General features: G+C 48.3%; 1 protein-coding gene across 2 annotated transcripts in view; it reads left to right on the top strand.

Moving 5' to 3' along the window:
* Window positions 1–26,376, top strand: part of AK8 (adenylate kinase 8) — a 424,031-nt gene that overhangs the window by 106,151 nt on the left and 291,504 nt on the right. For both annotated transcript variants that reach the window (XM_069237123.1, XM_069237122.1), the window contains exon 2: window positions 2,884–2,968. In XM_069237123.1, the coding sequence (XP_069093224.1) occupies window positions 2,887–2,968 (82 nt within the window). In that variant the 5' untranslated portion in view covers window positions 2,884–2,886. The remainder of the gene's footprint in view (window positions 1–2,883; window positions 2,969–26,376) is intronic.

The following is a 26,376-nucleotide window of genomic DNA, read 5'->3' as shown; positions in this document are numbered from 1 at the left end:
CAGATCCCGCATCTTCAACCATGCTTACATCCGTTAACCCACACCACTAGAGCCAGAACCTGGATCTTCAACCATGCTTTCATCCGTTAAACCCACACCCCTAGAGCCGGTTCCTGCATCTTCAACCATGCTTACATCTGTTAACCCACACCACTAGAGCCAGATCCTGCTCCTTCAACCATGCTTACATCTATTAACCCACACCACTAGAGCCAGAACCCGCATCTTGAACCATAATTACATTGGTTAACTCACACCACTAGAGACCGTTCCTGAATCTTCAACCATGCTAACATCCATTAACCCACAACACTGGAGCCAGTCCCTTGCATCTTTAACCGTGCTTACATCCGTTAACCCACACCACTAGAGCCAGATCCTGCATCTTCAACCATGCTTACATCCGTTAACCCACACCACTAGAGCCAGATCCTGCATCTTCAACCATGCTTACATCCGTTAACCCACACCACTGGAGCCAGATCCTGCATCTTCAACCATGCTTACATCCGTTAACCCACACCACTAGAGCCCTTTCCTGCATCTTCAACCATGCTTACATCCGTTAACCTACATCACTAGAGCCAGTTCCCAGAATCTTCCTAGTATTTAACCCAACGCACCATGGATCATCCCTTTCTCAACCAGCTTCTGAATCCATGGGGTGGCCACATAGGCTTAACATCTAACCCCCCCCACCACCAACCACCCCTCGAATGCCTTTTCCAAACCCTATTCCCCTACAGGGCCTGCTCCACTACAGTCAACTTTGTAGTTCATGTACCACACCTTTCTGACTCGTGCCCTACCTATGTAACATAGCAATCCCTGGCTCACCCTTTAAGTTTGTTGCTGTCCTGATCCTCTTCTGAAATCTTCCCCAGGTCTCTCGAGGGCTTGAACTTTCGACCTTTATCTCCACCATTCAAGACAGATTTAACTTCCATCCTGTTCCTGACCTTTGTGCCACTTCACAAGGACATGACAGTCTCTCAACTCATTTCCCATCCCTTGGCTTAAACCGCTATCACTGGATTTAACCACAATTCAATCGTCAACTCTTGCATCCTCTCCCATCAGGACATGATGCCTGCTCAGTGCCACTGTCCACTCTTGAGATGCACTGCAGGGGATCTCAGGTGCAGGTGTGAATCTCTGATACCAGCAAGGTATGCAGCCCCAACCCACCTTCCGAACACCCAACCCAGCTCCAGATTCAACATAAAAATATATATGTCGACATAAGGACTTAGAGATTATAGACCCTCTGCTGAGGATGTCCCCTTCTGAGAATTTCAAGGACTAAGCAATCATCACTGTTGAAAAAAATCCTTTTTCATGTTTAAGGTCAAAATATATTGAAATGTTTTTTATTAAGGGGTTATAATGGAAAGCATGGCACATTACATCAGAATAAATAGACATTAAATATTACATATTGAAAAAACATTATCACAGAAGCTGAAAAAGAAAGGAGGGGAATAGGAGAAGTGATACCCATGCAGTAATAACAGGAGTTATAACAGGATCACAGTCCTTTGTTAACATAGTTATTTATAGGTGGTCACCAAACTACAGTATTCAAATCTGTTTTAAAGGAGATAGAACAAGGAGCATAACTCTTTTTGTTTTTTAATTCATCCATTCCAACTAGACATAAAGTAAACCAGCTGCAGATTTCGATTTGAAAGAAATTGGCTTAATCCCTAAAGCCACCAAAATATCAAATAAGTTACTTTCATATTTGTTTAAAAAACATTAAAAGTTTTAGATTTAAAAATGAGGTGTGAGTACAATAGATTGTGGGGGTCATTCTGACCCCCGCCGGCGGCGGATGCCGCCGGCCTGGCGGGAACCGCCAGAAGACCGTACCGCGGTCAAAAGACCGCGGCGGTCATTCTGAGTTTCCCGCTGGGCTGGCGGGCGACCGCCAGAAGGCCGCCCGCCCGCCCAGCGGGAAACCCCCTTCCACGAGGATGCCGGCTCCGAATGGAGCCGGCGGAGTGGAAGGGGTGCGACGGGTGCAGTTGCACCCGTCGCGATTTTCAGTGTCTGCCACGCAGACACTGAAAATCTATGTGGGGCCCCCAGGGGCCCCACGACACCCGTTCCCGCCAGCCAGGTTCTGGCGGTGAAAACTGCCAGAACCAGGCTGGCGGGAAGGGGGTCGGAATCCCCATGGCGGCGCTGCTTGCAGCGCCGCAGTGGAGGATTCACTGGGGCAGCGGGAAGCCGGCGGGAAGCCGGCGGGAAACCGCCGGCTTCCCTTTTCTGACCGCGGCTTTACCGCCGCGGTCAGAATGCCCCCGGAAGCACCGCCAGCCTGTTGGCGGTGCTTCCGCGGTCGTTGGCCCTGGCGGTCCATGACCGCCAGGGTCAGAATGACCCCCTGTATGTAGTAGGAAGGCTATTACAAATGCTACAGACATATCTGGATATTTCAGAATAGCTTAGTTAAGTGACAGGTAGTGTGAATATTCTTCTGGTGGAAAGTGAAATAACTCCATAAGATGTACCAAGGAAATTGGCACATGATTGCTGATTAAATGGATGTGATTAGAAATACCTGTTAGATGTCGATCTTGGACATATTGTATTTGCTTATTTAATCCTGGTAGTTCCAGAAGGAAACCAATCCTGCATGATATTTCTCATAAATTGAATCCAAAAGGGGTATAACTTCTGGAGCACAGGGTTCTGGAACGGTTAGAGAAATACAGTGTTTTATTTTCTTAGTTTGAATTTTGGGGCTTCCAAGGTAGAGATCCCACTTCTCCAGAGAGATGTGAAGACAACAAACTGTGCTTCAGTAGATGGGAATTTGTTTTATGTTGTTTTGTCTGTGACCTGCAATTCATCAACACCTGTTGTGTCTATTTCCAGACAATGCTTGAGAAGCTGCTGGTGGACAGGCCGGTGGACACGATCCAATATCTCATAGATCACTTGAAGAGGGACGCTGACGAAGGTAGGTGGGCCGTGCACCTTTGGCTTTCCTGTGTTCCGATCCTAGCTGTCCCAAATGTTTGCCCAAAAATGATCTCCTCATATCTCGCTATGCTCCCTCTTTGACTCTAACACAAACCAAGGTGACCTTCAATTCACCAAGTAACACACATTAGAACATTGGAATGTTGGGAGCTCCATTGGAAACAATGGAGTGCTCTGGGCTTCTAATAGACGATAGAAGCCCTGAGCTCCCAACATTCCAATGTTTTCATTCACAGCTGTTGCTGTGAACAAAGGCCTCATGGAGCCTCAGATGATTTTAATCCCCTCGGGCTTGTGAAGCCTTTGTTTTATTTATTAGAACATTCTGCCTTCTAGTGCCAGAATGTTCTAATAGCCTGCCGTAGCTGGGCTATACCGGCAGTAAGTCCTGCTCCCTCATTGAATGCCCTCTCCTTTTGCTCGGGCCTTTAAGGCTGGAGCAGGGCTTTAATGGCCGATATAGCCCATTACGGCGGGCTATAAGGCTATATTAGAACATTGGAATGTTTCGGAGCTCCATTGAAGACAGTGGAGTTGCTCCGGGCTTCTAATGGCTGACCCAGAGCTTTCAATCACCTCGGGCTCTGTGAGGCCTTTTTTAAATTTATTTGAATATTCTGCCCTCTATAAACGGAATGTGCTAATAGCCTTATAGCCTGCTGTAGCTGGACTATACTGACCATTAAAAGCCCACTCCCTTGTTAAAGGTCCTCGGAGCCGGCCTTTAATGGCCAGTATAAGCCTCTATGGCAGGCTGTAAGTCTATAATACGGCTGTGGTTGTGTGATAGTAACGCCACTTTCCACTCCTTCCCTCTCTCCCGTTCTCCTTTCAGAGTCATTTAGGTGCTGGCTGTAGGACACCTAGAGGAAGACTTTGGGATTGATGTTCTTAAGGTCTATGGTGGCTCTTGTGGTTTTCGCATGTGTGCTCTGCTTAGGAGGATTGCATTGAAGAAGAAAAGGGAGGTATAAGTGATCAGTCTGCTGTAGGAATATGTAGGGTTGTGGAGAGACCAACAACAGAGTCTTTCTTGCACTTGTGAGACTTTGAGTACTGGGTGAGGTAGTTTTCTTCCAGAAAGGCTTTCTGTTGACTGCTGTGCTCTCTGTTGTCATTGTGCCAGTGTATGATGATGTCACAGATCAATAGGTTATTATGGGAATGTTGGTGGACACCAAAAAAAATGTAAAGGTACCTTCAGGTGGCGATCTAAATCTATATCAGAGCTTTTATGTTTTTATTGGGGATTAGGCTGCAACATAAAAAACAAACACAAGCAAAATCATTTACATAGTATTTTTGAAATATTTTAACTAAGGATTATTAAAACACACATGTTTAAAAAAAAAAAGAACATAGAGATTTTACACAAATACTTATTGAAGTCAGTGGTCGAAGTGCATTAAAAAGTATGGGAACTGATGCTGCGTACAGTGGGCTTGGGTCAGTGAGCGTGGAGGCGGTGTCCAAGGTGCGGCTACAAAAATAAAATATTCTGTACTTTTTTTTGGTCTTTCACAGTAAGGTACATATAAAATGACATGCAGTGTAAATAAAAAATAAAATAAAGACAAGTTGTCACTCATGGTTAAATGCACGGTATTGCCTCTATTAGTCAATGCACTGCAGAGGTCTGTGTTTGACCAGAGAGCCACAGAATTAAGTCTTGGTTGCTGCAATGGAGACAAGTGACTTTGGGGATTTTTTGTGCTTTGAGGTCACAGTCTGTGACAGAAAGCACTGTGACTGTGTAATTCATTATTTTAAACTTACATTACACACACTGTAAGATAGACTGCTACAAAATGTGGAAAATGTTTAGGATTAAATGGTGCTTCCAAAATATAGATTTTAGTAATACCCAGTGTGTAGGAAATCCAATTTATTTTACATTACTGTCCCTTCAACACCTCCAGGTGTAGTAAGTGTGATATAAATAAAATTACAATTAAAAGTACACACTACACAGCCCTGATGCTAACTCTTTACTCTGGGACTCAAATATAATAAATCTTTGTTATCACAAAGCTTCGAGTGATTCGGTCAATCAAAGCCAGTATGGTTCCCAAGCATCCTTTACATTTGCAGATTAACCAGTTGCACTCAGCATTTCTTTCAGGCAGCAGCACCCTGGCAGGAAGGCTTGTTGATTGTTTAGCTGTCTGCCCGGCTTTGGTTTGACAGCACAGGAGAGTCACTGAATGACAATTCAGCTGAGACATTGGACAGTTGTCTTTTTACAGAGAGTAGGGGAACGGTGTTTCATAATCATAAAAGTATGGGCATGTCGTGCCCCTCCGATCCCGCCCATTTCAACCACTGATTGAAGTGCCATTTCTTCATATTTTCAGTCTCAAAACTTGAAGAAACGCTCATTAATTTATTCTAAAAAAGGTGAACCGTGGACCTGGTAATAACCCAACAACGACGTGAAGAAGATGCACCACAAATACTGAGCTGTGTATTCAGCCGGTACCCGGGAGAATGATAAAGCAGAACCCAACCAAGGTGAAACAAAGGCAGTGCTTAATTTGTAATAGAATTAGTGCCGGGGCTCAAACGGTCAGCCCTATTTAAGATCGGGGTATCGAATTTCAAGTGTACGTAGTTTTGATTCCACCTCCTGCCGCCTTAATACACCACCAGACACCCCCTTCCCTATATTTCACTCTTGCAGGCTCTTTTTCTCCCCTGCTTTTTCCCTTTGTTGCTGTTTTCTGTCTTCCTCTCCCTTTTTCTGTTTTTCTCTCTCCTGCTGCGGATCGAATTTTTTTAAGGAAAAACAAGAGCCGGTTCCCAGAAATGAGTGCCGATGGGCCGCACCTGCAACCACCTGCTCAAATTAAGGCCTAAACAAAGGCACGGAATGGTACCAGCTAGGGCTGGGGTGGGCACACGCTGTGCCCAGTTTGGGCCCACAGATGTAGGCCGCGTGCGGTCCAATGGCCAACCACGTGCCAGGATCTCGAAAGCTGCTCCTAAAACGTGGCCCGCCGGGGAGGCCACGGCGTGAAGCGCCTGCTCCGGACTCCAGGCGCTCCGCTCGGGCTCTGATTTGCCCTGTTGCTTCTAAGCTCAGTAATTGCCCCCCCCTTGTGAGCCTCAGATTGGATGGCGCATTCGGCGGCCCCAGGATGCTTTGCGCCTTCAGCTGCTCTTCTGATGAGGGGCTGCTTGCCATGCTAATGAGTCCCAATGCTCGGTGGCATTTCAGATGAAGCGGCAGCAGTCGCCCACCGCCCACCACCCCACAATAAGACGTGGTACCTTGGATCCTCCCAGGGGGGGCCGTGTTCTGCATGAGCAGAAGTCCAAGGCGTGTTTTGTGGGGGCTGCGGGGAGCAGCTGCGGCTTTGATGCTTCGCGGTGTTTTTGTGCCGCCTTTGAGAAGCTTTGGGACTAAATAACCATTCTTGGGAGGCTGCGCAGAGAGACAGCAAACCTGTTCATCCTTACATGTGTCTGACGCTCCTGCCTGGATTAGGAGAAATAGCATGGAATTAAAGCGCTTTACAAGAGCACCGGAGTATGTTACACATTTACTATCCACAGGATATTAAGTGATTTGGCCCGAATCACATGATGTTAGCTGAGGTCGGGATTCAAACCTGGTACCCCAGGGTCAGCAGCTCTAGCAGGAACATAACAAAATGATGGACCGAGTGCTGAAACGTTTCAAACACTCACCACCAGTCACAGATCTGGGTTAAATGTATCATTCTTTTGCTAACCATGCCACCCCAGTTTGGACAGGCTGTGGCAGTGCAAGCTTCCCTCACATTCGACAAGCACAGCACATGCTGTTTCAGTGCAAGCTTCCCTCACATTCGACAAGCACAGCACATGCTGTTTCAGTGCAAGCTTCCCTCACTCGACAAGCACAGCACAGGCTGTAGCAGTGCAAGCTTCCCTCACTCGACAAGCACAGCACAGGCTGTAGCAGTGCAAGCTTCCCTCACACTCGACAAGCACAGCACATCCTGTAGCAGTGCAAGCTTCCCTCACACTCGACAAGCACAGCACAGGCTGTAGCAGTGCAAGCTTCCCTCACATTCGACAAGCACAGCACATGCTGTTTCAGTGCAAGCTTCCCTCACTCGACAAGCACAGCACAGGCTGTAGCAGTGCAAGCTTCCCTCACACTCGACAAGCACAGCACATCCTGTAGCAGTGCAAGCTTCCCTCACACTCGACAAGCAAAGCACAGGCTGTAGCAGTGCAAGCTTCCCTCGCACTCGACAAGCACAGCACATCCTGTAGCAGTGCAAGCTTCCCTTGCACTCGACAAGCACAGCACAGGCTGTAGCAGTGGAAGCTTCCCTCGCACTCGACAAGTACAGCACATCCTGTAGCAGTGCAAGCTTCCCTCACTCGACAAGCACAGCACAGGCTGTAGCAGTGCAAGCTTCCCTCACTCAACAAGCACAGCACATCCTGTAGCAGTGCAAGCTTCCCTCACACTCGACAAGGACAGCACATCCTGTAGCAGTGCAAGCTTCCCTCACTCGACAAGCACAGCACATGCTGTTTCAGTGCAAGCGTCCCTCACTCGACAAGCACAGCACATGCTGTTTCAGTGCAAGCTTCCCTCACTCGACAAGCACAGTACAGGCTGTAGCAGTGCACGCTTCCCTCACACTCGACAAGCACAGCACATCCTGCAGCAGTTCAAGCTTCCCTCACACTCGACAAGCACAGCACATGCTGTTTCAGTGCAAGCTTCCCTCACATTCGACAAGCACAGCACATGCTGTTTCAGTGCAAGCTTCCCTCACATTCGACAAGCACAGCACATGCTGTTTCAGTGCAAGCTTCCCTCGCACTCGACAAGCACAGCACAGGCTGTAGCAGTGCAAGCTTCCCTCGCACTCAACAAGCACAGCACATCCTGTAGCAGTGCAAGCTTCCCTCGCACTCGACAAGCACAGCACAGGCTGTAGCAGTGCAAGCTTCCCTCGCACTCGACAAGCACAGCACATCCTGTAGCAGTGCAAGCTTCCCTCACTCGACAAGCACAGCACAGGCTGTAGCAGTGCAAGCTTCCCTCACTCAACAAGCACAGCACATCCTGTAGCAGTGCAAGCTTCCCTCACACTCGACAAGGACAGCACATCCTGTAGCAGTGCAAGCTTCCCTCACTCGACAAGCACAGCACAGGCTTTAGCAGTGCAAGCTTCCCTCACTCGACAAGCACAGCACATGCTGTTTCAGTGCAAGCGTCCCTCACTCGACAAGCACAGCACATGCTGTTTCAGTGCAAGCTTCCCTCACTCGACAAGCACAGTACAGGCTGTAGCAGTGCAAGCTTCCCTCACACTCGACAAGCACAGCACATCCTGCAGCAGTGCAAGCTTCCCTCACACTCGACAAGCACAGCACATCCTGTAGCAGTGCAAGCTTCCCTCACTCGACAAGCACAGCACAGGCTGTAGCAGTGCAAGCTTCCCTCACTCGACAAGCACAGCACAGGCTGTAGCAGTGCAAGCTTCCCTCACTCGACAAGCACAGCACATCCTGTAGCAGTGCAAGCTTCCCTCACACTCGACAAGGACAGCACATCCTGTAGCAGTGCAAGCTTCCCTCACTCGACAAGCACAGCACAGGCTTTAGCAGTGCAAGCTTCCCTCACTCGACAAGCACAGCACATGCTGTTTCAGTGCAAGCTTCCCTCACTCGACAAGCACAGCACATGCTGTTTCAGTGCAAGCTTCCCTCACTCGACAAGCACAGTACAGGCTGTAGCAGTGCAAGCTTCCCTCACACTCTACAAGCACAGCACAGGCTGTAGCAGTGAAAGCTTCCCTCACACTCGACAAGCACAGCACATTCTGTAGCAGTGTGAGCCTTCACCCTTGACAAGCACAGTACAGGCTGTAGCAGTGCAAGCTTCCCTCACATTCGACAAGCACAGCACAGGCTTTAGCAGTGCAAGCTTCCCTCACATTCGACAAGCACAGCACAGGCTGTAGCAGTGCAAGCTTCCCTCACTCGACAAGCACAGCACAGGCTGTAGCAATGCAAGCTTCCCTCACACTCGACAAGCACAGCACATCCTGTAGCAGTGCAAGCTTCCCTCACACTCGACAAGCACAGCACATCCTGTAGCAGTGCAAGCTTCCCTCGCACTCGACAAGCACAGCACATCCTGTAGCAGTGTGAGCCTTCACCCTTGACAAGCACAGTACAGGCTGTAGCAGTGCAAGCTTCCCTCACTCGAGCACAGCACAGGCTGTAGCAGTGCAAGCTTCCCTCACACTCGACAAGCACAGCACATCCTGTAGCAGTGCAAGCTTCCCTCACACTCGACAAGCACAGCACATCCTGTAGCAGTGCAAGCTTCCCTCGCACTCGACAAGCACAGCACATCCTGTAGCAGTGTGAGCCTTCACCCTTGACAAGCACAGCACAGGCTGTAGCAGTACAAGCTTCCCTCACTCGAGCACAGCACAGGCTGTAGCAGTGCAAGCTTCCCTCACACTCGACAAGCACAGCACATCCTGTAGCAGTGCAAGCTTCCCTCACTCGACAAGCACAGCACAGGCTTTAGCAGTGCAAGCTTCCCTCACACTCAACAAGCACAGCACATGCTGTTTCAGTGCAAGCTTCCCTCACTTGACCAGCACAGCACAGGCTGTAGCAGTGCAAGCTTCCATCACTCCACAAGCACAGCACAGGCTGTAGCAGTGCAAGCGTCCCTCACTCGACAAGCACAGCACATGCTGTAGCAGTGCAAGCTTCCATCACTCGAGAAGCACAGCACATCCTGTAGCAGTGCAAGCTTCCCTCACACTCAACAAGCACAGCACAGGCTGTAGCAGTGCAAGCTTCCCTCACTCGACAAGCACAGCACATGCTGTAGCAGTGTGAGCCTTCACCCTTGACCAGCACAGTACAGGCTGTAGCAGTGCAAGCTTCCCTCACTCGACAAGCACAGCACAGGCTGTAGCAGTGCAAGCTTCCCTCACACTCGACAAGCACAGCACAGGCTGTAGCAGTGTGAGCCTTCACCCTTGACAAGCACAGTACATGCTGTAGCAGTGCAAGCTTCCCTCACTCGACAAGCACAGCACAGGCTGTAGCAGTGCAAGCTTCCCTCACTTGACAAGCACAGCACATGCTGTTTCAGTGCAAGCTTCCATCACTCGAGAAGCACAGCACATGCTGTAGCAGTGCAATCTTCCCTCGCACTCGACAAGCACAGCACAGGCTGTAGCAGTGCAAGCTTCCCTCACTCGAGAAGCACAGCACAGGCTGTAGCAGTGCAAGCTTCCCTCACTCGATAAGCACAGCACATGCTGTAGCAGTGCAAGCTTCTCTCACTTGACCAGCACAGCACAGGCTGCAGCAGTGCAAGCTTCCCTCACTCGACAAGCACAGCACAGGCTGTAGCAGTGCAAGCTTCCCTCACACTCGACAAGCACAGCACATCCTGTAGCAGTGCGAGCCTTCACCCTTGACAAGCACAGCACAGGCTGTAGCAGTGCAAGCTTCCCTCACTCAACAAGCACAGCACAGGCTGTAGCAGTGCAAGCTTCCATCACTCGACAAGCACAGCACAGGCTGTAGCAGTGCAAGCTTCCCTCACACTCGACAAGCACAGCACAGGCTGTAGCAGTGCAAGCTTCCATCACTCGACAAGCACAGCACATGCTGTAGCAGTGCAAGCTTCCCTCACTCGAGAAGCACAGCCTTCCTCATACAGACAGAATGTGGGCAGGGCAAGCTTCAGCACACTGCTGTGCCATAAACACCAGTACCCTCTGAAACCGACTCTGCACCTATACTTTCATTTCCTGGTTTCTCAACAGTGTCTGTAAGAGCAGGTTCCTTTTCTAACTATCCTTTTAGGTATTGCTTAGAGACAGTGTTAAGCTGTGTGATGTCAAAGACTTAGAGCCTGATTAGGAGTTCGGCAGATGGTTTGCACCGTCCGCCGAACTTCCGACAGGGAGGTTGCCGCCACTCTGGCTACCTCCACGCCGGACCCATTAAGAGTTTCCCACTAGGCCGGTGGGCAAAAACCTTGGTTTCCGCCCGCTGGCCTAGCGGGAAACAGGCTACAGCATTATCTCCAGCTTGTAATCGAGCTAGCGACAATGCTGCAAGATGCACCAGCACCTTCACAATGTTCTCTGTCTGCACAGTGAAGATTGCGATGGTGCCGGGCAGGGGGAGGCCCTGCACTGCCCATGCCAAGTGCATGGGCAGTGCAGGGGTCCCCCTGTGGCCCCCTGCACCTTTTCTCCGCCAGCCGTTTCATGGTGGTGTGAAAATGCTGGCGGATAACCAGGTCGTAATCGCAGCGCTGCCCTGGCGTATTAGGATCTCCACTGCCAGACTGCCGGGATCCATGATCCTGACGGAGCCTGCGGTTCCTTGCAATGGGACCGCCAGGGTTGTTATGCCACAGTGGGACCGCCAGGCTTGTTATGCGTCATTCAGACTGCAAGGGTTGTTATGTGGCGGTCGGACTGTCAGGATCGTTATGTGGCGGTCAGACTGCTACTGGTAGTGTGGCGGTCCTAAGACCGCCACACTCTTAGTGAGGCCCTTATTGTGGACAGTACCTACAGTTGCAGTGGACTTTGGGTCAGCCCATTCCTTGGCTTGGCAAACTAAGGTGCTTCTATCTTATTTTCTGGCTTTCCTTCATATTCTTGTGTTTGTCCCTCCCCTCGAGCAAAGCAACCATTGGCAACAGCCATCTTGGAATGACAAAGTAAAAAAGTTCAAAATGTGGCCAGTACGTCATGACGCATACGAGTGTACGCATGGCGTCCTATGCATGCCCATGCAGTGTTACGCTGCAGCAGCTTTATTTTTGTTCTTGCTGAGGCTGCTCCGCATCAGCTAGCAAGCTGCTTTATTTTTTGCTGATGCAGAACAGTACCGGTAAAAAAAACTGTTGGACCTAAAAGGTTGGCATGCCACTGAAAACCTATAAGCTTTGTCAATGCTTGTTGTTATTAGAGGGCCCTGCACTGACCCGGCACTTAAACGACACCACAATGTGGCGTGATGCGGCTCATTTTGGCCACAGCCAAAGAGGGTCACATTGGGCCTGGAAGGGAAAGGCCTTTTTTGCCAGGCGCTGAAAGATGGGCCTGCAGAGGACCAAGCATGGCTTCAGAATATGTACCATGTGTGCCAGCCGTGCCACTCTTGCACTGTGGCTGCCAGTGGCAAAATGATGGGGGCCCTTGCAGAATGTGATGGGGACTCCTGAGGAATGTGATGGGGCCCCCTGAGTCTCCCATAGCGCACACATACTCATAGGCTTTGGATTGTTTTGGGGGGGGCTGCACGGTCCTGTATTACGCCCCTGATGCCAGCCCTTGAACTGTGCCTCCTGCAGCGCTGCTCCTCGGTGCTGAAGGTGCAGCGACGCCTGTATCATTACACTAATAGTGAATAACACATTATTCACTATCAGTGTAATATAAAATTTACAGAAAACAAATAGTGAAGCCCCCACTAATGTCCATAAGGACGAGCTGCCCCTGTGCTCCTGGCACTGAATTTGCCACCTCTGAGGCCAGGGCTCGCTGAGGCAGTGCCAGGGGTCGCAAGGGGCAAGCCAGGGTGGCAGTTGCGACCCCTAAGTGACGTGCATGGGCGAATGGGCAAGAGTGGCACTGCGCGCAGTCCCTTCAGGTGGCACACACAGGGCGGGCATCGGGGTGGTGTTCTGATGCCCTTCTCCTGGGTCTGCACCCTGATGACCCCCCACCTCTTTGCAGATGAGCAGCCGTGTCATCTGCGGAGACGCCGGGATTGGTACAAAGTGAGCGTTTACAGCAGCCCCGGGCTACTGTAAAGCGCCATCCGCGGAACATCTTGCGCGCTTCCGTTTTTATCAAACGTTTGTCCAAGAAAGCTGTGTATTAAAGCGCTAATACCTGGGGGCTTTCTTCTGCATTTTCAAGCGCGTTCCTAGTTAAGCCTCAAAAGAACCGGCGGACGGGAAGGGCATCTCATTTGCTTTGAAGTGTGGAATAGAGCTGATTAGCGCTGGCCTCGTGGCGCTCCGCGGATGGTGTTTAATAAATAATTCTGCGGAACCAGGCTCGCTTTCAAGGTGTTACTTTCAAGGAGCTGGGCTTCCGGTGCACGGGAGGGCGATGCAGTGAGGCCCTGAACACCAGGCCTTTCCCTGAAACCTGCTGCTTTGGACACAAGTTCACCTGCCCAGAGGACCAATCAGCCAAGATCTTTGGATCTTGTTCCACGCGTCTTCCTGGTCAATTATAAAAAATGTGTAAACCTCTTATCAGCTGCCTGGAAGTACATGCCAGGAGCCAGGAGTTGTGTAGCATCATCTTAGCCCACATGCTGCAAACACCAACTCTGAAGGTAAATGACTTGGGGCCACATGTACAAACAATTGTGTTTGCAATTAGCAAATAGCGAATTTTTGCGTTTTGCTATTCGCAAAAAGCAATATACTATTGTGTTATTTAGACATTTTACAATTCCCAGTGGGTCGCGAATAGACCTACCTCATGAACATTAATGAGGTAGGTCTTCGTATGCAACCCTTTGGAAATCACAAAAATCACAGGGATGGTGGCCTGCTGGGGTCTGTGATTACTTTTAAACAAAGCAATCTTTTTTTTTTTATTATTATTATTTTTTTTGTTAATGCAGCACATTTTCTGTGAAAGAAAACGGGATGTGTTTCAAAAGAAAAATTTCATTTTTTAAGAGTAGGCAGTAGTCCATGTTTACAAACATTTACAAATGAATGTGTTACCCCTACTTTGAAGTAGGTGGTAAAATCCAAATGTTATGTAACGCATTTTGGTTGCAAAACATTCTAACATACCACTGAGATTTGGAAGGAGCAGCCTAAAAAAGCCTATTCCTTTTTTTTTTTTTTAAATATATATCTCTTTATTGGGTTTAACACAACCAAACATTGTGAGGCAGCGATATACAACAATGGAAAGAAAGAAAAGGAGGAAATATTCATAAGGAGAAAAAAAATACAACATCTAACTATGCCACTTAGCGAGAGGTGTATCTCCAGTAAAATTTACAGAGGTGGGGAACTATCATTTGGCTATAGGGTCGATTTCCACGCAGTAGGTTAAAGTATATCTCAGCCGCATGTAGGTGTTCTCGGTGGTGACGCACAGCAGAGCAGGTATAGCAGGGGGGAGCACCGCATACGTAACAATACCAAATGAGGGTATCAAGTGATATCATGTACGTGTGGGTATTGGCAACAGTAGGTCAACCTACTGAGGAGCAAGTGGAGTCACCAGAACAGTGTGGTCCAAACCTTGGATCTTAATAGCGGCATAACTGCCCGGATGGTGGAGTGGGAGTTCCTGAGTGTTCAGGGTGGGTGGGTGTCATTTTTGGCTTCAATGTGCACAATAAAAGCATCCCACATCTTGTAGCCACCACCCGTCAACCCCTTAGATTGCAGGAGGCGTAGGGTATGGGCCTCCGCACGGGACCACTGAAGCAGGCCTTGTAGCCACTTAGTATAACTAGGGGCGTGAGAGGCCTTCCAGTGTGTGGCTATTAAGCGTTTAAAAGTTATAAAGGCCAAATCGACAAATCTATGGAGCTGTTTATCTCCTTTAGCCCACCGGCGCAGACCCAATAAACAGGACTCTGGGCTCAATGTCAGGGCGTGGTTAGTTATTTCCACAGTTACTTCAATAATGTGTTGCCAGGCTGCTGCTAACAGTGGGCAGTCCCAAACCATATGTTAGAAGTCGGCTTCTGGTGTCACACAGTGGTGGCACACAGGGTCTGACGTGGGGAACATGCATTTTATGCGGGACGGGGATACGTAGGAGTGGTGTAGGTCAGTGGTTCCCAACCTGTGGTCCGGGGACCCATGGGGGTCCGCAAAGCCTCCTCGGGGTCCGTGACGGCTGAGAAAATTAAATATTATTAACAGATTAGGTCCCCAGCTATCAGTAATGACTCAGTGGGTGGGTCCCTGGATTCCTATAATGATTCAGAGGGGGTCCCTGGGCTCCAGTATTGATAAAGTGGGTGGTCCACAGAAGTCAAAAGGTTGGAAACCACTGGTGTAGGTAATTAAATTGGGTGTAGCGAAGTCTAGGGTTACGTGAGACACATTTAACGGAGGAAAGCACTGCTGTCCAGGCCTTCTGTGACAAGGCGGTGGGGAGTGCTGCATCCCATCTAGGTCGCGCAGCCTCCGGACTCGGGCAGGCCTCTGTCAGCAATGTTGTGTAAAGCAGTGATATCACTTTTTTTTGGTGTCATTTATGGATAGCATCTGCGTAAGTATCTGCGATGTCTGGAGTTCATCATCTCCCGGGTCCCAAGTGATTTGTAGTAGATGTCATACTGTGCAGTCTGTCAGATAGGCGCCCGCGTGTACCCCGCATTGTCCACCAGTTCGTTAAACGTTAACAGGGTAGCTTCCAAATAGAAATCACCCACCATCTCTAGACCCGCTTCCCGCCACAGAGTCATGTTGTGATGTGCAAGCATGTTGCAGGCCCTGGGCAAGTGCAAAAGTAGAATCAGTGGTGAGTATGGTATGCTAGTACTCTTGCTGTGGACATAGCTTAGCCAAAAAAATTTAACACGCCCCTTCCTAATACCGAATCGCAAACCCAGTTTGCCATTCTGTCATAGGTTAGTGACTTGGAAATAGGGATTCGTTCATTTAAAAAAGCCTTTTTGCATTCGCAAACGGGACTATATGAGAATCGGCCTGTTTGCGACCATAAAAACCCTTTGTACATGTGACCTTTAATTCCCTAGAAAGCCCTCTGCACAGATGCAGGCGTTGCTGACACCCCACAGAGCTCCACAGTGTTTTGCTGTCACCTCACTGCGCTCCATGGTGTACACTCCTGATTTTGGTGTCACTGCGCTCCATGGTGTACACTCCTGATTTTGGTGTCACTGCGCTCCATGGTGTACACTCCTGATTTTGGTGTCACCTCACTGCGCTCCATGGTGTACACTCCTGATTTTGGTGTCACTGCGCTCCATGGTGTACACTCCTGATTTTGGTGTCACCTCACTGCGCTCCATGGTGTACACTCCTGATTTTGGTGTCACCTCACTGAGCAGCCTTGCTGAGCTCTCCTGGCGACTATTTGAGCGCCTGCTCAAGTCTTGAAGAGTGGTCTTTGTTAGGCCTTGGTGAAATTTGAATTATGCCAAAGTAATTGGCATTAATCTGGTAACAAGGCTTAACAACATTTACTTGTAATTTCTATGAGGAATTGTAACACAACATGTATCGTTCAGGTAATCTTTGAGTGCGAAACTACGAATCTGAATGCGAGCAGCAGTGTTTTGACTATGAGCAACCATAAATCAACTTGAAATTACATTTTAAAGTTACATTTTTACCTGAACAAACCGGAACGTTCAGGTAATTTCTTGAGACTGAGATGGATTTTGTAAAATTCTGCGTAATTTCTTCTTTTTGTGTAATGACGCTCCACAAAATTACAGGAGTTACACCTACTCCTACTCTCTGCTGAGGTTATTTTGTAGCCTCTTTTGTGTCTTGTTTTCCAAATTCTGGAGATCGTCTTCTTGATATCTTCAGCCATTTGGTTGAAATGTCTAAAATCCTTGGACTGGACCAACCACTTTGTCAGTCCCATCACCCAGGTAAGTGTCCAACCTCCACACATCAACACACATCAAGGTCAACCCAAAAAGAGAACAAACTTTCAGGTCCTTTAAAGAATTGTCCATTAAGAATCTAAAACAGTACATTTCTTCAGTAGTCACATGATGTGACTTTTAACACCTACCGTCTGCCCACAGATGAACGATCTGCATGGGCCTGGTGGGGGTTCTCAGTCTGCACGGGCTGTAATGAGAATTCATGAGCAGATTACATGAATGAGCCATCTGTAATCTACTTTCAGATTCTATGTCACTAGTTCATGAGCAGACTGCATGAGCCTGGTGGGGGTGGGGTGGTTCAGAGTCTCCAGGATGTATTACAAGCGGACTGCATGAGCCTGGTGGGGGTGGGGTGGTTCAGAGTCTCCAGAATGTATGGCAAGCAGACTGCATGAGCCTGGTGGGGGTGGGGTGGTTCAGAATCTCCAGGATGTATTACCAGTTGACTGCATGAGCCTGGTGGGGGTGGGGTGGTTCAGAGTCTCCAGGATGTATTACAAGCGGACTGCATGAGCCTGGTGGGGGTGGGGTGGTTCAGAGTCTCCAGAATGTATGGCAAGCAGACTGCATGAGCCTGGTGGGGGTGGGGTGGTTCAGAGTCTCCAGGATGTATTACCAGTTGACTGCATGAGCCTGGTGGGGGTGGGGTGGTTCAGAGTCTCCAGGATGTATAACAAGCAGACTGCTTGAGGTGGTTCAGAGTCTCCAGGATGTATAACAAGCAGACTGCATGGGCCTGGTGGGGTGGTTCAGAGTCTCCAGGATGTATGACAAGCAGACTGCATGGGCCTGGTGGGGGTGGGGTGGTTCAGAGTCTCCAGGATGTATGACAAGCAGACTGCATGGGCCTGGTGGGGGTGGGGTGGTTCAGAGTCTCCAGGATGTATGACAAGCAGACTGCATGAGCCTGGTGGGGGTGGGGTGGTTCAGAGTCTCCAGGATGTATTACAAGCAGACTGCATGGGCCTGGTGGGGGTGGGGTGGTTCAGAGTCTCCAGGATGTATGACAAGCAGACTGCATGATTATCTGTCTTCGGGGTCGTGAGCAGACTGCACATACCATCTACCTTAAGGTTCCGGATCATTTCTTTTCATGTGCAGACTGCGTGAGCCCTACTGGTGTCAGGGTCTGCAGTGGTCATTTAGAAGCCAACTACTTCTGCCTGGTGGGTGTCATATGGAACCAGGTTCTCTTTGTTTTTATCTTGTGCAGACTGCATGACCCTGGCAAGCTTTGTCTCACTTCTGGGTCTTTATTGGTTTTCAAGTGTACACTGCATGCGTTTGGCAGGTGAAATCATCCACCAGGGTCTATACTGATAATTTATGAGCAGAATGCCTGAGCCTGCCAGGGGTTATCTGCCGTCAGCATGTCTATTGCATGAACCTTATCAGCATTCAGTCTGTACTGCTAATTCATGAGCAGAATCCTTTGCTTGGCAGTCAATATCCGCTTTAAGGTTGGCTGTTGATAATTTACTAGAAGATTGCACGAGCATGGGGGACGTTATCTGCTTTCATGGTCCATATTGCTAATTCATTAGCCTGGTGGTCGTTATCAACCTTCGTGGTCCATATTGTACTTCATTAGCCAGGTGGTCGTTATCAACCTTCGTGGTCTATATTGCTAATTCATTAGCCAGGTGGTCGTTATCAACCTTCATGGTCTATATTGCTAATTCATTAGCCTGGTGGTCGTTATCAACCTTCGTGGTCTATATTGCTAATTCATTAGCCTGGTGGATGTTATCGGCCTTTACGGTCCGCATTGCTAATTCACTAGCTTGGTGGATGTTCGCTGACAGCCGTTTCCATAGTGATATATCATAAGCAGGTAATCTACATGACCCTGGAAGGTGTTATCTGCCTTTGAGGTGTAGATTGTTTTTTATGTGCAACTGTACATATAGGGGCCTATTCATAAACTGCATTTTTGTAGTATGTTTAGTAGTGTTCCACTCGTATTACTAATGTGCTACAGTATCCTGTTCTCATACCTGTGAGCAGGAGGTGCCCCCTTGCCTGTCTTTTCTGGGCAGAGATCTCTGCCTCAGCTGCGGAGTCTCCACACAGTTATGTCGGAGGAAAGGAGGGCGTGGCTGGAAAATGGGGGTACCTAGTACTAAAGAGAAGGGGGAGGAGAGGATTAAGGAGTGACTTCTAAAGAGTGAATTCTAGTCATAAACTGTTTCTAAAGTTACAACAGCCAATAAGGACCTGTAAGAAACTGAAATAATGCTTGATGGGGTGAAAACCCACTCGAAATAATAATCCTAATCCTTGTCATCTTGAACTACAAAAGTCACTAAATTAACCTGTGCTTAACCCTCTGGTAACTTGGTACAAAAGCAGTTGGGCTTAACTTAGAGGCAGTCTGTAAAGTATTTATGCAGTGTGCAACAATAATAAAGTGAAAATACAACACAAGAACAATCCCAAACAAATTTAGAAAATAGGGACTAGTCTAATAAATAAAATGACACCAAAGCGATAAAATCCAATCAGTATAACTTTAGTTATGAATTTTTAAAGTTTTAGATACAAAAAATGCCCGAAGGCACAAGGCGCCAACTGCGGGTATCCGGTCGCTCCGGACCGGGACAAAGTCACAAGTTCAGGCCGACGGCAATGGAGTGCAGGCTGGAGACAGAACCAGGTTCCCCTGCTGGAAGTTGTACTTTCTGGTTTTGATGCAGAGATGGTGGAGCTTGGTTCTGCGTCATCCTTTGTTGGATTCAGTGAGGCTTTCGGGCGCAGTGGGACTCTATGTTGGATCAGATGAAGCCGCAAGTCAGGAACTGTGCGGTGCCGCTTTGGGAGGCCCTGCATCTCTCTGTGTTGGATCCAGTCAAGCTGCCGACCAGGAGCTGTGCTGCGATACGAGACCCTGTGTCACTCTGCCTCGATGCTAAAACAGGCTTAAATATAATCCAGCTCAGAGCTGGAATAAGTGCAGCACCACATTCGGCTAGTCACAAGTACTGCAATACTGTACCGTAGGAAATAATAGCGTTTGAGAGTTAAAGTACAACCTCATAGGAAATAAGGTTAAATTAAATTATTTAAAATGGTTACCAACATAAATAATTTTAATTGAATGTTTAAAACTATCTAAAAATAAAACACTTTTATTGTGTTTTAATAACCTTTTTGAATGAAAAATAATTTTATTTTAATTTAATATGTTCAAAATAATTAAAATGTAAATTGTTATTAATGCTGTACATTTTTGTTTTATATTTAAAATAAATATATGAAATGAATTTACAATATTTAATGTAAAATATTTGTAGTTTAATAAACGAATTTTCACTTTTCCCATTTCTTTACCTCAGTGAGATCTCCGCCACACAGGAAAAGCATGGGCAACATTAATAAAAAAATATTTTTATGTTAAGTATTGATGTAGGTTAATGTAATATATCTAATTTAAATGTAGAACAAAATTAAAAATGCTACAGTATCATTAACCTAATTTTGAATTTAATATATAATTAAAGTATATTAAATTAACATTTTAAAAAAGATTTAGTAACAAAAAATCCCACATAAAGTAAAATATTTATTAATATATTGTTCTATGTTTTATATATATTAAAAATTGTAAAAACTAAAAACAGAATACATTTAAATTCATTTTAATTATTTTCTTATCCAATTATTTACATTTATTTTTAAATTGAGAGTAATAAAATATGTTACCATAAAATAACATTTTAATAAATGATATTTATTTTTTAACAATAAACTAATGATGTATATACATTTAAAAAGGTGAAATATTTTCATTTAATTTGAAATAATTTCCTATGGGGTTTCTGTTTTAAGTCCCTGCCCTATTATTTTCCATGGGAAGGTGTTGCTGCATGAGTGGTTGGTTGTGTGTGATGCTGGACTTACTACTGCACTCTTTTGACAGTAGTAACTTTACACTTCTAGATTTGGTTCCACTCCTTGTTCTAAGGGGGTGGAGACACGCAGGTCTACAACTTTGAGAAACTTCACACTTGTACAAGTTAAATAGCCAAAGGAAGTAAAGTTACTCAAAATGTTAAGAGTAAACGTACATGTGTAGATTTACTCATTTGTAAGTTAACCTTTGTGAATAGGCTCTCTAGCGTCCCTTCTAATCTTAATTTACGCGTGCATTAATTAACATAAAATACGGGTGCCAGTGCACTGCTGTTGAAATCACTGCACCCAGTTGCAGGCAACGGCAACATCAGGCCGGCGGCCAGACCGAGGCACACAACCGAGGGGGCTGTGAACAGAACGCGCTCTCCTGAGGTGAGCAGTCACTCTCACAGGACGCATTCACTCATGAAGGAAAATACACAGAATGAGCAAAGCCAGATTCAGCTAGACCCCTGGAGATCCTCAAGGGTCCAACTGACCTGCCTGAAGCTTGGCAGCTCAATGCCCTCTGTGGGAGGGATGATGGTGCCACCAGCACATGGCAAGGGCGTAACGGAGCACCCCATTCAGGCTATGGCCAGTTGGCATCTGTGAGGGATGGAAAACTCAGGACTCACATCGTATTCTGCAGGGGGACCCATCATTTTGCTTTACGCCACAGGCACATGGGTGTAGAAGTGCCTGACTGTGTCCGGTTTGTAGCTTCTTGGCATTCCACACCAAAGTCCTTGTCTTTTTCCTTGTCCCTGGTTTCTCAGCCAGGTTACATGGCCACCAGCTTCACCATGGTCTTCCTGTCTCATCACAAGTTGCTCCTCGAATCTGACAGCTTCCACTTACACTTGCATCACACCCCACAACAACCAACCAGAGCAAGGTCTCTGTCCATGTCGCCCTCTGGTTGGTCCGCTCCTCCCTGGTTGCCAGTGTTCCATTCTGCCGCTCACAGCCCTGATTGGTGTTTATATCTTGTGGGACTACTGCTCATTAAGATGCCCCATTCCGTGCATCTGCATCTGATTGGCCCTTCTCTCCTAGGCCACATGACGTACAGATGCGCCTCACTGCCCCGGCCTGTATGGCAAGTGCACCAGGTCAGAATGTGTGAATCCGGCCTAGACACTGTTTGTTTCTGTACGAAGAGGCACCGAAATGCTGTCAGATGGAAAACATAACGTCAGACCTGCCAACTTCAACAACAATCTCACAGTGTGAGGAGGGGGCGTCATCTCATGCTGAGAAGCATCTAAGAGAAGCGGTGATTACTCTGCTAAGGCGGAGGAGTGTCGCTCCACTGCTTTGTGTAGTGCAGAAAAAGGAAAAATACAATTAAAATAGAGCAATGTTATTATCATTTTATTTTTCCTCAGGAGCCAGGTTAGGGTGGGGCGTTGCTGGGCTGCCTATCAGGGAGGAGGGTATGTGTACCATAAGTACGAATGACCGTTTGGCCAGCAGTGTTGTGGCAGTCAAACGGTCATGTGCAATTAGCATTTATACAGCCGGGAGGAGAACATGCCCAGGCTCCCACTCGCTGTCTGAGTGCCGAACCAGGCCGCTCAGACCAATCACAACGCCGCTGTCATGCTGGTAATTGGCTGGGAGCCTGTGTGCTTCCACGCTGCCGGGAGTTGGGAATGAGAAGAGGAAGAAGGAGGGATGGAACCGTCTCTCCTGACGGGAAAGGTGTTTGTTTTTTTAATTAATTTTTTTTTATACCCCCCCTCCCAAGCCCCACCACCCCTGTTGAGTAGCAGTCGCCACTGCTTAAAAGGCACTTTTGCCCCCACCTCGGCCTCAAACCTCCTCCTCTGGAAAAAAAACAAAAGCTTGCTGAGGCTTTTGTGCCCCCGTGTGATATTGGTTCCTCTCACGGTGAGTGTGATGTTAGCCAATACTGGGTGTCACACTGTGGCACCGTGTGAGTTGGCTGGTCTGTGACATGGCGGACTCCGCCCTGGCCTGGGCCTTGGGTCCTCGTCTTGAGTTTTTTACCTGATTTCTTTAAGGCGCTTTGTGCTGACCAGTTGCCTGCTTCTGCACCCAGCAGACATTTGCACCTTCAAAGATGTCTTTTAAAATTGAATTACAAGGTTAGAGAACTGGAGAGACCATTTGGAAATGTGAACCTTTCATGTCAGTCTGCTGTCTCTAAACTAAGGGTTATGGCCCAGAAGGGTCTGTTAAACGTCCTATTCTGTGTGCCACTCTGTCGATTCTGACTCTGCCCCAGCCCTACCAGGCTTTCAGGGTGTCTCGGATTGTATTTAAGTTGAATGCACTGATAATTTAGATGAAATAAATGCCATGTGCCTTTGATACAAGCATTAACGTGATTTGCTAGTTGCAGAAAACCGGCAGCAGGACATTAACACTCACAACTACCCTTGTTAGTTCAGCCTGATAAAATGTTGCCAATATAAATCTTTTGCACCCCCCCCCCCCATCTTCAAATCTGCAGCAGGACCCACTCAGCTCTCAGTGCCCTAGAGCCCGGTACCCTCTACCAAGTCACCCACTTGTGTAATGCTGGGGTCTCGGGGAGCCACAAAGTGTTCTGTTTTGACCTGGTCTCGAGTAGGTCAGATACACAAACACAGCACAAGCGAGGCATGAAGGGAGCCAGGAGTTCATGGCTCCTGAACTAGCCAGATGCGTGCTTTGGGAGCCTTGACCCTTAAATCGGGCACTCTGGGGCCAACGTCACCCCTTCCTGGCCATCTCTTGCACTCCCTCCCCTGCTCAGAGCTGGTACTTTCAAAGACGTTATGGGTCTCCGAGAGAACCCAGAACAGTTCCGTAAAAGTAGTCAGGTACATCAGGGATGGAGAAAGAGCTCTCTGGAACACAGCTCCATAGAATGCACCCCTCTAGAACATGTCACTGCTCCATAGAATGCACCCCTCTAGAACATGCCTCTAGAACATGCCTCTATACGACACACCTGCCTTTCACACCATCCGGGAACACACCTCCCTGGAACACTGCTCCATACAATGCACCCCTCTAGAACATGCATCTATAGCACACACCGTCCTTTCACGTCATCTGGGAACACACCTCCCTGGAACACTGCTCCATAGAATGCACCCCTCTGGAACATGCTCTCTAGGACACACCTTCCTTTCACACTACCCGGGAACACACCTCCCTTGAACACTGCTACATAGAATGCACCCCTCTAGAACATGCCTCTATAGCACACACCTTCCTTTCACACCATCTGGGAACACACCTCCCTGGAACACTGCTCCATAGAATGCAACCCTCCAGAACAATCCCCTATAGGACACACCTTCCTTTCACACCATCCAGGAACACACCTCCCTGGAACACTGCTCCATAGAATGCATGCCTCTAGAACATGCCTCTAGAACATGCCTCTATACGACACACCTTCCTTTCACACCATCTGGGAACATACCTCCCTGAAACACTGCTCCATATAATGCACCCCTCTGGAACATGCCTCTTGAACATGCCTCTATACGACACGCCTTCCTTTTACACCATCCGGGAAAACACCTCCCTGGAACACAGCTCCATAGAGTGCACCCCTCTAGAACATGCATCTGTAGCACACACCGTCCTTTCACGTCATCTGGGAACACACCTCCCTGGAACACTGCTCCATAGATTGCACCCCTCTAAAACATGCCTCTAGAGGACACACCTTCCTTTCACACCATCCGGGAACACACCTCCCTGGAACACTGCCATAGAATGCACCCCTCTAGAACAGGCCTCTATAGGACACACCTTCCTTTCACACCGTCCGGGAACACACCATCCGGGAACACTGCTCCATAGAATGCACCCCTCTAGAACATGCCTCTATAGCACACACCTTCTTTTCACACCATCCGGGAACACACCTCAGTAGAACACTGCTACACGAAGCACACCTTAGAACTCACTGCTCCATGGAACACACCTGGCTAGACACACCTCCGTCGAACACCTCCCTAGAACACTACTCCATAGAATGCACCCCTCTAGAACATGCCTCTATAAGACACACCTTCCTTTCACACCGTCCGGGAACAAACCTTCCTGGAACACTGCTCCATAGAATGCACCCCTCTAGAACATGCCTCTATAGGACACACCTTCCTTTCACACCTCCCTTCAACACTGCTCCATAGAATGCACCCCTCTAGAACATGTCTCTATAGGACACTCCTTCCTTCCACACCATCCAGGAACACACCTCCCTGGAACACTCCTCCATAGAATGCACCCATCTAGAACATGCCTCTATAGGACACACCATCCGGGAACACACCTATCTGGGACACTGCTCCATAGAATGCACCCCTCTAGAACAGGCCTCTATAGGACACTCCTTCCTTTCACACCACCCGGGAACACACCTCCCTGGAACAATGTTCCATAGAATGCACCCCTCTAGAACATGCCTTTATAGGACACACCTTCCTTTCACACCATCCGGGAACACATCTCCCTGGAACACTGCTACATGAAGCAGACATTCCTAGAACTCACTGCTCCATGGAACACACCTCCCTAGACACACCTCTGTCGAACACCTCCCTAGAACACTGCTACATGGGACACACCTCCTTAGAACTCACTATTCCATAGAACACAGCTCCCTAGAACACAGAACGCCCTAGAACACAGCTGCCTGAACCAGGGCTCATTGGAGCACTGCTCCCTAGAACACACCTCCCTAGAACACACCTCCTTTGGGCCCGTCCATAGAACACTTCTCCCTTAAACACACCTCCCTATAACACTGCTGCATGGCTCACACCTCCGTAGAACACACTGCTCCATGGAACACTGCTCCCTAGAACACACCTCCGTGGAACACACCTCCGTCGAACACCTCCCTAGAACACATCTCCCGTAAACACACCTACATAGAATATTCCTACATGGAGCACACATTCTTAGAACACACTGCTCCATGGAATACTGCTCCCTAGAACACACACTGTCCTAGAACACACCTGCCTGAAGCAGGGCTCCTTGGAGCTCTGCTCCCTAGAACACGCCTCGCTGGAACACACCTCTGCCGAAAAACCTCCCTAGAACACGTCTGCCTTAAACACACCTCCGTCGAACACTGCTACATGGATCACACCTCCTTAGAACACACTGCTCCACGGAGCACACCTCCCTAGAACACACCTCCATGGAGCACACCTCCGTCAAACACGTCCATAGAACACGTCTCCCTTAAGCACACCTCCGTCGAACACTGCTACATGGATCACACCTCCTTAGAACACACTGCTCCACGGAGCACACCTCCGTCAAACACGTCCATAGAACACGTCTCCCTTAAGCACACCTCCGTCGAACACTGCTACATGGAGTACACCTTCTTAGAACACACTGCTCCACGGAACACTGCTCCCTTGAACACATCTCCGTGGAACATGTCCGTGGAACACGTCTCCCTTAAACACACACCTGTCGAACACGCCCATAGAAACACATCTCCCTTTAACACGCCTCCTAGAACATTCCTATATGGAGCACACATTCTTAGAACACACTGCTCCCTAGAACACACACTGTCCTAGAACACACCTGCCTGAAGCAGGGCTCCTTGGAGCATTGCTCCCTAGAACACACGTCCCTGGAACACACCTCCGTCGAACACGTCGATAGAACACATCTCCCTTAAACACACATCTGTCAAACACTGCTGCATGGCTCACACCTCCTTAGAACACACTGTTCCACGGAACACACCTCCCTAGACACACCTCCGTCGAACACGTCGATAGAAAACATCTCCCTTAAACACATCCGTCGAAACCTGCTACATGGAGCACACCTCCTTAG

Source organism: Pleurodeles waltl, chromosome 6 (assembly GCF_031143425.1).
Source record: "Pleurodeles waltl isolate 20211129_DDA chromosome 6, aPleWal1.hap1.20221129, whole genome shotgun sequence".
NCBI classification, from domain to species: Eukaryota; Metazoa; Chordata; class Amphibia; order Caudata; family Salamandridae; genus Pleurodeles; species Pleurodeles waltl.
Note: the sequence above shows the minus strand (reverse complement) of the source record. Positions and strands in the feature narration are given on the sequence as shown.